The sequence below is a fragment of the Oncorhynchus keta genome, chromosome 20, assembly GCF_023373465.1.
Source record: "Oncorhynchus keta strain PuntledgeMale-10-30-2019 chromosome 20, Oket_V2, whole genome shotgun sequence".
Classification (NCBI taxonomy): domain Eukaryota; kingdom Metazoa; phylum Chordata; class Actinopteri; order Salmoniformes; family Salmonidae; genus Oncorhynchus; species Oncorhynchus keta.
Genome location: NC_068440.1, coordinates 4362051 through 4376100, shown reverse-complemented (window position 1 = coordinate 4376100; position 14050 = coordinate 4362051). Strand labels below are relative to the sequence as shown.

General features: G+C 43.3%; 1 protein-coding gene across 1 annotated transcript in view; it reads left to right on the top strand.

Annotated features, from left to right (window-relative positions):
* LOC118399182 (sodium/hydrogen exchanger 3-like) overlaps positions 1-14050 on the top strand; it is a 45121-nt gene that overhangs the window by 7910 nt on the left and 23161 nt on the right. Inside the window, exons 2-6 of the mRNA XM_035795048.2 lie at positions 64-366; positions 576-736; positions 4924-5002; positions 5588-5765; positions 6253-6473. Of these exons, the coding sequence (XP_035650941.1) occupies positions 64-366; positions 576-736; positions 4924-5002; positions 5588-5765; positions 6253-6473 (942 nt within the window). The remainder of the gene's footprint in view (positions 1-63; positions 367-575; positions 737-4923; positions 5003-5587; positions 5766-6252; positions 6474-14050) is intronic.

Here is a 14050-nt window from a genome sequence, read left to right as displayed (position 1 = left end):
ACGTATCTCTGAATGTGTCTCTCTTGTCCTTGTTTCTCTCACTCTCTCTCTCTTCACCAACAGTGTTCCAGCTGATCCCCAGCCTGACCAGTGTGATCCCGGAGAGCGGCCTCCTCATTTGCATCGGTTGGGGCCTGGGCGGGATCATCTACGGGGCAGACAAGGTGCAGACCTTCAGGCTGCAGCCCTTCATCTTCTTCTTCTACCTGCTGCCCCAGATCGTCCTGGACTCGGGCTACTCCATGCCCAACAAGCTGTTTTTCAGCAACTTGGGCTCCATCCTGGTTTACGCCGTTATTGGCACCTGCTGGAACGCTGCCACTTTGGGACTTGCCCTTTGGGGTTGCTGGTTGGGCGGGGCCATGGGTAAGGCAGCCAATGTGTGTCCCAAATTCCTATTATAGTGCACTACTTTTGACCAGGGGGATCATAGAGCAGATCTACATAAAATATGGGTTCTTCTATAGTTTTCCGATGATTTGAAAAGGGCATTTGTGCGGTCCTCAATCAGAGTTAATGTGTAAGGTAGATGAAAGGTCAGAGATCATAAGACCTTTTACCCCGGGCCTCTGTAGGTGATATCGACACTGGTCTTCTGCAGTTGCTGTTGTTTGGGAGTCTGATTGCTGCTGTGGACCCCGTGGCTGTGATTGCCGTGTTTGAGGAGGTCCATGTCAACGAGGTCCTGTACATCCTGGTGTTTGGGGAGTCCCTTCTCAACGACGGCGTCACAGTGGTCAGTCTCACAATCTTCATCTTCATTTATCATTATTAAGGCTGCGTCACAAATTGTACCCTTTTCCCTATGTCAGCCTACATTTTTTTTTTTTTGGAACTCAGTAGCGCTTTCAACTTACTCTTCTTGAAAGGTGTAATAGTGGAATACACAAGCTGCAATTTTGTGATTTGGCAGTGCTTCAACAGTTTTACTCTCATGTCAGTCATTGCTGACCTGAAAGAGCTATTTATGACAGTTGATCAACTAGCCCATGTTAGCTAATGTTTTTCACCCCATTGGTTTTGTTGTAATGTTTGAGTCACTCAGATATCACATGAACACACACAAGACATGGCAAAATGAGAAGTGGGGTTCTTTTACTACGCTGATAATGACAATATCCATTCGGACCTTTTACCATCCTAGGAAATTTGTTGTGATTGGACTTTCTCAAATACTATTTGAATATCCCTGTCCTACTGTATATAGTGCACTACTTTTGATCAGGTTCCCTTCAGTTGGTAGCCTACAGTTTGTATCATTCCATTTGCTACATCTGTAAACGCTGTCACATCCGTGTTGTTGTTGCTGAGGATCACTAGTAGTAGTTCATAATATTTAATGTAAAAAAAAAAAAAGACATGTCTGCTAATTAAATCATTATGGAGCGCAGACCAAGCCGTAACAGTTTGAACCTGAGGCATGGCGCAATACTTGGCCACTGGGAAAATCACTTAATTTCAAGGTGGACATTTGGTTGAGACGTTCATCAATGAGATTTAAACCTTTATCCACCCATCTCCAAAATAAGAATTCCTAATGTGTACAACTTAATTCCAATGGAAAAACTGTCCGATTTTGGGTTTAGGTATCATCTAAATGTGTCATCACTGTTGTAAAAGCACAACAACGTTCAAATGGGAATACAATGTCTGAATAGTTTGTATTTATACAACAGCTTAATGCGTTATCAGTGTGCTTCATCTAGAAACAATCAAATTACCTGGATTGCAGTTGAGAGTAGTGCATTCAGAAAGTATTCAGACCCCATTGTGTGTAGATTGAGAATTATAATTTTTCTAATCCATTTTAGAATAAGTCTGTAACCTAACAAAATGTAGAAAAAGTCAAGGGGCCTGAGTACTTTCCGAATGCACTGTACATTAAAAGTACATAGTGCAAGTCATCAATGCTGTTCGAGATTCTGCTCCGATTATTATAGCAATTGTGAAGATCAATACAGACCTGCGACCTTTTCATGCTATCTTGAACACGAATGCTTTCTATGATAACATAAGGACGTTTAGTTACAGTAACCTCAATGTGGCCACGGATGTTAACGAATTTAAGGTTGAATAAATGCTGTTACATTAGAGAGCCGTAACTTTACGCTATTTACTGTATTACAAAAGTAATATTGAAATGTGTTTTGTTGACAACGCAAACAAGTATTAAAATCTAAAGGCTAGGTCTCTAATACTTGGATAATTTGAGATGAAGATGTGAATCCAGCATATCAATAATTAATTTGTAAAAAAACTGGAGTAAAGGCAGGCTAAGTCAGTGGCACAGAACATGCATCTCCTTCAAATGTTGGTGTTTGGTTGTGCTGACAACAAACAAAATTCAATTTCACTTTTGCAATCGAATAAATAGCCTAAGTTGTCGACAAGTTAATAAATAATATGTCAGATTTACGTCTCCAACTAAACCAAAAACAAAAGTTAAAGAATAGGATTAAGCCATCTCCTTCAAATGTTGATATGTGGTTGCGTTGATAATCAAAAACAATTCAATAATCCAGTTTGTCTACAAACGAATAAATTATATATAGGATTCATGTCTCCATCTCAACCAAAAATTGAAGTTAAAGAATTGCACTAAATCAAATAAAACTTTAAATTAAGTTAGTCCTATTCTTTAACTTAAATATGGTGTCTTATCCATTCACCCTCTGAATGGCACACATACACAATCCATGTCTCAAGGCTTAAACATCCTTCTTTAACCTGTCTCCTCCCCTTCATCTACACTGATTGAAGTGGATTTAACAGGTGACATCAATATGGGATCATATTTTTCACCTGGTCAGTCTGTGTCATGGAAAGAACTGGTGTTTCTAATGTTTTGTACACTCAGTGTATAAAGTATGGTTACATTTAATTTAAAGGAGTTGCCTTGCCGCTTTGGTAGTAGCCGAGACAGAGCTCTTGTAAATGTGTACATTTTTAGTTATTTTCAAAAGGTTTTTATCCATTGTTTTTGGAACCAACATTTACCATTTTTACGAGTTTTTATTGCACATTCTGTATATTGCAGATTGACTGACAGGTCAACCCTTTTTGTTTTGGCTTGCTAGCTAGCTGGCTACTGTTTTTGTTCATGCATCTGGACACAGTACCAGCTTATATATTTCACCTGTCTGACAGTTTCTGATATTTTGAGAACAGCGCGAGAGGAATGGGAGATGGACGAATACAGTGTTGAGGCAAAGGGTTTATAGAGAGGATGACTGGCTACTACTCTGAACTGTGTGTGGTTTCTGGTGCCCAAAGCTGCCGAGGCATCGCCCAAGTGCGTGCTACACAGAGTGGAAGAGGCGAAGTCCAGTGGCTATATGACTCAGGCTTGGTTCCCAGACTTGCCCTCTACAAGACCACCAGCAGACCTCACCATCATCTACCATCCTCTGTCCAGCTCCCTCCGCTCAACCCATGAACTGACCCTCTCCATCAACAGAGGATGCAGCATTCAAAGTCTTGGCCTCAGTTGGTTGACCTGACCTGTCATGATATATTGTTTTGTTCTTTGCTTATGAAGCGTTTTGAGATTTCTATTATGAAAAGCGCTATATAAGTTCAATGTGTTATTATTATTATTTGCTCTGTTAAAAACCAACCTTTTAGAATTACTTTGATAGCAACAGTGAATGTATTTAGTGGAGATCTCTCAATCATTCTCACAATAGCACATTGGTAGTAGTCGGTGACAGACGTCAAAGCTAAGCAGGGCAGGGCTAGGTTAAAACTCTGGGTGGTAGAACATAGGGATAGCTGTAGATCAACTTTCCAGTAGGAGGTGCTGCCCAGTGTATTTTTTTCTGATAGTGGATATAACATCAAAGATCTATGTTTGTCTATGTTGAGTGATGAAACGGTACTGGTTGACTTTCTGCAAATCCACGTGTTTTACACGTAGATTTTTTTTTACACGTAGATTCCACGACACAATACATGTGACAAATTATATTGAAACAATGTTGATTCAACTAGTTTGTGCCTAGTGGGATCACACAGTTCCATGGTCAGGGCAACCAATAGGCCAGGGTATACTATTGTACACTATTCTCCATATTATAATTATATGCTAATTCTCCAACATTACCATGGGTTGAAGACCTGAATGTGGCCATTTATTTAATTTTAAAAAACTTTTTTTTTGTGCAAAACCATATTTTTCCATGTGCAGCTTAGGGTTCATGAAAACTTCCCAAAGCATATAGTTAAATATCACTGCTTTTATGCATGGATCACTTTTCTATGCATGGATTCTGAAACTAAAGATAAATATGTTTTGATGGCTATCTTTCATTGATGTCCATTCTGAACGCCTTCTTCGTAGGCTACATTCTAATGTTGTTCAGATCACATTCCGTATTTAAAGGGATTACTTTAAATACTCACTGATCAAATTGGTAGGCCACCCAGTGGGTGTATTTTCTGGGATTTAATTAAAGCCACACACACCATTCTTGTTACCCATGTGCATAGGGTAAGTCTGAAGATGCCTTTCATATGGAATAGTGGTGCCATTTGGGACACAGGGTTAATGTTTACACTACAGTTTTTTGGCAAAAACATTTACATCACTTTTTGTAATGTGTTAAATAAGAATTTTGATGGGTTCCAAATGTAATGCTATTCATCATGGGAAACCTAAACCTCAAAAATGAAGTGCAAAGGCAATACACAAGACACGGCACCTTTACTGAACTGCACCAGTCAGTCACATGACTGACTTCTGGGAATGCTGTCTGTCTGTAGGTCGCCATAACAACATCAATCACGTACAAATAGACCAATAAAACAATTGTAATCTAATGGATTACATTACACAATTTATTAAATGAATTGTAATGTTTAATGAATTTGGTTGCTTAACCTCCCCACGACAGATCGGTCATCTTTATTTCCATGTTCCCTCAGGTGCTGTTCAATGTGTTTAATGCATTTGTGTCGCTTGGAGGGGCAAAAATCGACGCTGTAGAGATCATCAAAGGCATAAGTACGTAAGAGCGTCACACCTTGGCTACGTCCCAAATGGCACCCTATTCCTTATGTAGTTCACTTCTTTTGACCATGGTCCAATGTGCAGTAATTTTTACGAGAGCCCTATGTGGGGAATAGGGTGCCATTTGGGACGCATTGTTAGATTTTCAGGCCAACAAATAGAGCCCTGTCACGTAGTCAACAGCTTCTTGTGCCAACTTGAAGCAAACTGCTAGGATAATGCAACAAGTAATCAAGTATGTAATCTATCTAAACCAGGGGTAGGCAACCCTGGTCCTGGAGAGCTGTTTTTGATTTAACCGACCTGAAAGACCAGGTATGTTGAATTTAGGCAGTCACTGAACTGATCAATTAGCTCAGTTGGTCAGGTAGGGTGGCTAGTTGGGACAAAATCCTGCAGCACCTGCGGCTCTCTAGGAACAGGTTGTATGTTTTGTATTTATTCATGAAACAAGTATCTTTGTTCCCTGTTTACCTCTCCATATGTCATTCTGTCTCACTTCTTCCTCTTCTTTCACCCTGTTTCCCTTTTCTCTGTCTCTCATCACCCTCCTCTCTCTTCCTCCTCTGCCCTGTGTAGTCTCGTTCTTCGTGGTGGCGGTTGGAGGCGCCCTGGTTGGTGTAGTCTTTGCTCTGCTGATCTCGCTCCTAACCAGATGCACCAAGAACATCCAGATCATCGAGCCAGGCTTCATCTTCATCCTGGGCTACCTCTCTTACCTCACAGCCGAGATGCTCTCGCTATCTCCTATCCTGTCGTAAGTCCTTCTGAGTGTTCTGTTGATTTATTAGCCTTTTACAGGGGCTAATAGGGGGTTTCCATTGAAAACCTAACATGATATTTCCACTTACCTTGGCTTAGGTTTTAGATACAAAATGTATTTCAGTTACATAGCTCTTTTTTTTCTCTAAGTGTGTACTACCTAGAACCTAAGAGTTCTTCAGCTGTCCCCATAGTATAACCCTTTTTGGGTTCCAGGTAGAACCCTTTCACAGAAGGTTCTACATAGAACCCAAAAATATTCTACGTGGAAGCAAGAAGGGTTCTCCCTGGAACCGAGAAGGGTTCTACTATGGAGACAGCCGAATAAACCTTTTTCTCAGAATGTATGTTTGAGCCATGTATGGCCCCTTGAGGTTGACTCTGGTCAACTATGGCAGAGCTCTCTACATACCATTATATACAGTACCTACTGCGTTTTAGTCTATTCTAAGTGACGTGACTCCTTTCTTGTTGTGACATAGGTGTACGTTCTATGGCATCTGCTGTCAGAAGTATATCAATGCAAACATGGACGAGAGGTCAGTCAGCACGGTACGATACGCAATGAAGGTGTTCGCAAATGGCTCAGAGACCATCATCTTCGTCTTCCTCGGCATCACGGCCATAGATCCGTCTATATGGGTGTGGAACACAGCCTTTATCTTCCTCACACTCCTCTTCATCTTTGTGTTCAGGTTCATAGGTGAGTTTGGGTCATAATCTTTAGTATTATTTTGTGAGCGGAGAAATCAATGGAGATTCTTTTCCCTTAGAACAGCTTAAATTTGTGGAGGCACGGATTCTAGAAGGTGTCGAAAGCGTTCCATAGGGATGCTGGCAATGTTGACTCCAATGCTTCCCACAGTCGTGTCAAGTTGGCTGGATGTCCTTTGGGTGGTGGACCATTCTTGATTCACACGGGAAACTGTTGAGCATGAAAAGCCCAGCAGTGTTGCAGTTCTTGACACACACAAACCGATGTGCCTGGCTAGGGCAGTTGCGGTGACCATATTACCGCCACACCGGCAGTCATGAGTCATGACCTCAGTAATATTCCATGTGACCGTTGAGTCACAGTAATCTCCTCTTATGTACTCTGGAAATGCGTTGGTTGTACCGAACTCGCTAATGATCATCAGGTCGCTAATGGCCTGATACTCATGGCTCCATTGTCCCTCTAACCAAATGCAATCAAAAATTACATGAAACACTTAACTCACATCACTGTGATTGATCAATTTGAAGAAAGAAGTTCAACATCCGGTTGAAACTGAGTGGAAGGCACAGTTGTCTAAGGCACTGCAAAGCAGTTGCTGGCTGTGCCACTAGAGGTTCTGAGTTTGAGTCAAGGCTCTGTCACAGCCGGCCGCGACCGGGAGACCCATAGGGCGGCGCACAATTGGCCCAGCATCGTCCGGGTTAGGGGAAGGCATGGTTGGCAGAGATGTCCTTGTCCCATCACGGACTAGTGACTCCTGTGGTGGACTGGGCGCAGTGCACACAGTGTTTCCTCCGACACATTGGTGCGGCTGGCTTCCGGGTTAAGTGGGCATTGTGTCAAGAAGCAGTGCGGCTTGGTTGGGTTGTGTTTCGCAGTACGTGCGGCTCTCGACCTTCACCTCTCCCGAGTCCGTACGGGAGTTGCAGCGAAACCACAAATGTGGAGAAAAAGGGATTAACATTTTTTTAAAGTGGAAAACAGGGTCATTGTGGATGTTGTTTCAAAGCCAAACACAACAAAATGGACAGCACTTTAAAAGGTGATGATTAATTCAAAACACCATATGCATATTAGAGATTATGTATAAGCATTGGCCTATATATGAGCCCAAGCTTGGAGAATTCCATAAAATGAGGTCATGGCTTTAGAAGATTCTAATTGACATAATTTGAGTCAGTTGGAGGTGTACATGTGGATGTATTTCAAGGCCTACCTTCAAACTCAGTGCCTCTTTGCTTGACATCATGGGAAAATCAAGAGTAGGCAACAACACATCTGCCACGCTGACCGTCAACACGGGGACCCCTCAGGTGTGTGTGCTTAGTCCCCTCCTGTACTCCCTCTTAACCCATCACTGCATGGCCAAGCACGACTCCAACACCATCATTAAGTTTGCCTATGACACAACAGCGGTAGGCTTGATCACTGACTACGATGAAACAGCCTATGGGGAGGAGGTGAGAGACCTAGCAGTGTGGTGCCAGGACAACAACCTCTCCCTCAATGTAAGCAAGACAAAGGAGCTAATCGTGGACTACAGGAAACGGAGGGCTGAGCACGCCCCCATTCACATCGATGTGGCTGTAGTGGAACAGGTCGAGAACTTCTGAGAAGTTCCTCAGTGTCCATATCACTAAGGACCTAGCATGGTTCAAACACACCAACACAGTCATGAAGAGGGCACTATATCGCCTCTTCCCCATTTAGGAGGCTGAAAAGATTTGGCATGGGGCTTCAAATCCTCAAAGTTCTACAGCTGCACCATTAAGAGCATCTTAACTAGCTGCATCACCGCTTGGTATAGCAACTGCTCGGCATCCGACCGCAAGGCGCTACAGATGGTAGTGCGTACGTCCTAGTACATCCCTGGGGCCAAGCTCCCTGCCATCCAGGACCTTGATACCAGGCGGTGTCAGAGGAAGGCCCTCAAAATTGTCAAGAACTCCTGCCACCCAAGTCAGACTGTTCTCTCTGCTATCGCAAACCATGCGGTACCGGAGCGCCAAGTCTTGGACTAAAAGGCTCCTCCAACAGCTTCTACCTCCAAGCCATAAGACTGCTGAACAGTTCATCAAATGGCTACCCTGACTATTTACTTTGACCCACCCTTTCTTTAGTTTTTTTGCACTGACTCTCTTGCACTGGTTCTATGCAAACTCTAACCACACATACTACACTGACACTCTTTACATGTGCTGCTGCTACTATGTATCCTGATTGACTAGTAACATTTACCACTACTTACATGCACATGTTACCTCAACTACCGTGTACCCTTGCACATTGCCTTGGTACCAGTGTATAGCCTCATTATTGTAACTTTCTTTCTATTGAGAAATTTGTTTTGTTCTTACTTTTTAACTCTGCATTGTTGGGAAAGGGCTTGCAAAGTCTACACCTGTTGTAGATTTGATTTGAACCCTATTCCCGATTAGAGGGGGTCAGGGTTTAAGGTTCCTGTGCCAGAACATATGGAGAGACGGTGCCCCTAGCAGTGAAGCAGGGGTGCCGCGGTTCTGGATTATCATTCTGCATGACTGAGATTGTTTCTGTGCGAACAAAGGCAAAAAAAAAACGTCCCTATGGCAAGAGGAGAAAAAGGGTTCACAAGAAGATGGCTAATGGCAGTTCGACTTCCTAAACCAAGTCATAGAGACCGGAGAGTGTGCAGACATGATGACAGCTGCCCCTGGCTGGGAACCCAAAAATGCACTGGGGGGAGAGCCTGAGGGAGGAGAGACACTGGGGAAAAATGTGTCTCCTCCTTTTCTCGAGTCAGCAAGGATGTGAAGTGGGATGCAGCACAGAGAATAGTCATAACCTAATGTCCCCGTGCCTCCCCAGTGTTGCAAAACGTGTAGTGGGGAGGGACATTAAAACCCGAAGAGATAGGATAGGGCAGGGAGCAGTCTGCTTTGCGCATTATCTTCCACTGCCGTAAGGACTGCACCCTAGATCCCCTAAGGCCAGCCGGGTGGCAGGGACGACATGCATTGATCAACAGGCTGCCATGAGGCCCGGGTTTGTGGGGCAGGCAGAAGTTAAAGTCTTCGCCTTGTGGTTTACGCATTTCACACTTCTGCCTTATGTCGTGACAGTGGGCTCAAAGAGGAGGTCTAACTTTTCTTTGTCTGTTCAGCTGAATAGGCTTAACCAAAGGGCCCTTTCGCCTACTACTGCTAAGGTCATGGTATGACCACAGTTTTGGATAGCAGTGCGGGAGACACGGAGGGTGAGGTCTGTGATATTACAGATCTCTTCCCAATCTGAATGCAGCCATCTCCCCACCTCGTCCAATAGTTCAGTCAGGTAAGCCTGGTGGCCTGGATTCCTCCATGTTGTGCATGTCTAAGCTTATGCGCTTAGCCAGCACTTTTTCAGTAAGGGGCGTATCTCACAAGTGCTTAGCTTACCATAGGCAAGCTGCAACTGCAGGTAGCAGTTGCTTTACTCGGTCTGCACTAGAGGAAAGTCTCCTCCCATCATAAAGATTCCATTCTCGGTTTCTGTTCCCCAGGGGATCCGGCCACTCGATCTGGTCACGGCTCGCCTACAGACATCAAAGAACCCAAACTCCAGTGGAGGAATGGCGTCTTCTCTGTCTTCGAGGCTGTACCATCTAAAGGACTGAGAGGGTGGGACCTGGTCGACCTCCTTGTCGCCTCAAGGAGACTGGCAAGGTTAATCTCGCCATCATCCTCATTGACCCCTAGCTTGCCTTCCCCGAGAGGGGATCGTCGGACTGATAGAGGGAGGAATTAAGGTTATCCATGATCTCATCCCAGCTGGTCATGGGAGCAGAGCTACAGCTCCCACTAGTGGCTCAGAGGCGAACCAGGCTACCGAGAGAGGCCCGTTTTACCTCAGTTAGCAACATGCAGCACTTGTAGGACTCAGTCCTTGAGTGCCACCTTGGCATGTTTCCCTCCCAAGCACACAATGCACAGAAGGTGATAATCCTTCCTAGCAATTGTAGAACCGAAAGCACAATAACGTGGTAATTCATGTCCTGAGCTAAGCTCGTTTTGGGTACGGGTAGCGGTAGCCAGTGTGAAGAAAAAAGCCTTGCGGCTGAGGGCTAGCAGTGATTAGCACAGTAGAGAATGCTATAGCAATGAGGCTGAAACGTGTTAGCTAGCTAGCAGCTACCTGGAGGTGTACTGTAGCTAGCTCAGTGCTAACTGAAGGGGTTGAGCTAGGATAGCATAAGCCTTCAGGTTAGCCTACTCCCACGACTTGAAGATCTGTGTGGCTGGGTAGACGGTCTAGTTAGTACCGGTGAATTAACACGGGTTAAAACTAGGCGAGGGGAAAGATAGCAATGCTACAGTGTTGCAGGTAGAATTGTGTGGTTCGCTTGACCTGCAGCTAGCTAGCTGAGTTAGCCTGGGCTAACCGAGTCACACTAGCTCGCAATGTAGCTACCTAGCAGGAGGGGAGACTGAGGTAAAGAGATTTCTACACGTGCAGTACTACCGTGTAGCAGGTAGAATAACCTGGTTATCTTGCCTTGCAGCATGCTAGCCAAGTTAGCATGAACAGTGCAGTGTGGGCTAACTGAGTCCCAATAGCTAGTGGTGAAGCCAGCTAGCAAAGGTAGAAAAGTACATTTCTACAAGTAATACGGTTACTACTCTGCCTCATGACTGGGTCCGAAGTTTCACGTTTGGCAGCGATAAGCCTTGCGGGTGGCCTGTAAACTTTTAAGTGGAAAAACAGAGAACCAGTCACAGTAGGATAGAGCAAGAATTGTCTTCAATGAGAAAGAGAAACTAAAATTGTCAGTGTGCGGGAGAGTGGCTTTTTCAGGCAGGATGAGGCCGCACCCAATTCACTCTTTTTACGGTCTGTTTTGCAAAATATGTTTTATGATTTGGTTACTTCAAGTTATGGGAATTCCGGGAATGAAATCCCATTGTGAAATACAAAATGTAATTTGAAAGAGAAAGCTCTGCAAATTCAAGTATTGTGGTGGCAGCATCATGTTATGAGTATGCTTGTCACAGGCAGGGACTGGGGAGTTTGTCAGGATCTAAAGAAATATGAAAGAAGCAAAGCCTGGGTAAAAAGTTAGAGGAAAGCCGGCCTCAGTTTAATGAAACCTTAACACTGGGATGTAGTTATTTTTTTGCTGGATGATTACACACATTTTAATAACAAAGACACACCTGAATGGGTTTCCAAGACGTATTGAGTGATCCTGAGTGGTCTAGTCTCAGTCCTGACTTAAATTTGCTTCGAAATCAGAGATTTTTTACATTGCTGTCTGTTCAGGATTTGGCCAGAGTTGTTCCGGTTTTGGTCACTAGATGCCCCCATTGTGCTTTTTGACCCTTTTGTTTTCCCTTGTTCCCAGTTATTATTTGCACCTGTGCCTCGTTTCCCTTGATTGTATTTAAACCCTTAGTTTTCCTCAGTTCTTTGCTCTGTGTTTGAATGTTAGCACCCAGCCCCAGTGATGCTGTGAACATTTGTTGCTCCAGTTGGACTCTCTTGTGGAACTCTGTTTTTGTTCTTGTTTATTTCTTTTTGAGTATTTGAGGCTTTTTTCTGCTGTACCTACCACCTTGTGGATTTACCTTTTTGACTTGGAGGATTACCTTTGTTCTCTTGGAATTACTTTTGACGTTTGTGGAGTTGTATTTTTGCCTGAAGAACTTTCCTTTTTACTTTATTAAAACACCCTCTCAAGTATTGCTGTGTCTGCCTCATCTTCTGGGTTCTGCCGACTATTCGTGGCTAAGTGACTGTTTCTCACACCGGAGACCCGGGTTCGTAACCGGGTCCTGATAGCTGTCCATCAATGATTCTTAAACAAATTTACTGAACTTGAGCATTTTGGACAAGAACAATGGATATGTTGCCCTAAAAGTTGTGCAAAGTTGGTAGAATCTTATTAAAAATGCTTCATAGTTGTAATGGCTACCAATGGTGCTTGCTTCAAATGGTCCGATATGATTGTGTTCAAGTGCTTTTGAAGTTGGAACAATTCTTCAACCAATAAAATTTTAGTTAGCTTGATAAGCTCGCTAACATTGCTAATAATAAAGTTAGCTAGCTTGCTTTATGCTCTGGAAAATTGGTGACTATTAGGTATTTTTTAAACATCGCGCTTTGGGCTGGATGTGTCGATGTGTAGTTCATATATGCATAATCTATGAGCAGAATTAATGTTTAACATCAATTAGCCACGAAATCCCTAGTTTGAAAGGTAGTTTTTAATGGAAGCTGTGCTGCGCCATTCCCCCTACATTTTTGCCTATGTGGGCAAGGCCAAGCAATTTCAGTTGAACCAATGAGATTCAGTCCCTCACCATATGAGTGAATGGTAGAAAGAGGCACATCAGGCACCCACAGCAAAGCGAGAAAGGGCAATGAATGATGTGGTGCACATATTTGACTCGTTTCAGAAAACTAGGCATATGTCGCGGGTCACCACTTCACAAGAGAGCCCCCATTTGAACGTACACGTTTAAAAAAATTTGAATGCATTTTTTCATATTTTGTAAAGAAATGCCATCTGGAACATGTGAACCTGCATGTGCCTTAATAACAGATGTGTATGCCATCTGTAAATACAAATAAAATGTATTAAATTACGAGCCTAGTTGGTTTAGCTACAGAAAGGTAGCAACCTTCCCGCTAGTCATGATTGGCTGAGATAATGAGTGTGCTTGACATGCTGAGAGAGGACAATGAGTTCAGATTGGACTGCATAATATACACGCTTCTGTCTATATGAGCTGGTCAGTATGTGTAGGTAATCCTGTCTATCATAGCTAAGGTAAGATAGTTTAGCTAGCTACATTTTCAGATATTACACATTTCTAATTTTGACAGTCGTTATCACTTCAAAGTATAGTGTTAGGTAGCTAGCTAACGTTAGCTAACTGGCTCGCTCACGTTACGTGTATGATCTTATTATTCGTATCTGAGCCATTTGCTTTGCGAGTTATAGCCTAATTTTAGCTAGCTAACATTGAACCTGGTTGCAGATTCATGCAGGGTAATAACATCATGAGTTGGGATTATGTTTCCTTGTTTAGCTAGCTAGCTATGTCGTAACAAAACGACTCCACTATGTAAGTAATTATTTCAATAGATTGTCACTGTGACAACTCTTGATATGCGTAGTTGGTAAATTCGCTCTAGCTATCTACTCCGATTTCAGAGCACTCTCGTCAGAGTGTGCCAGAGCGCAGAATAACTGACGAGTTTACGAACACTCAACCTGTTGAATATGGCCGGTGTTAATAAACATTGGCAAAAAAGCGCAAATTGTTGCCAGCAGCACAGTTGCAGTCACCAACACTCTGGATAACATAAAAACAGCCTAACCAGCTCTGCTAGTGTGAGTAAAATGGTCAGTGAACAGTTCTCTCATGTTAGCCAGTTAGCTTGAGTGCTTGACTGTTGTTGTTAGGACAGAACTCGGATCAACCCTTAAAGAGATGGGTGGTGCTAAAGCTTAAGAGGGTGGGAACGATACTGAATGGGTGTAGACAGAGGTCTCCAGTAGGTAACCAAAACATTCAAAGTCCATTTTCTCAAAAGTGAAG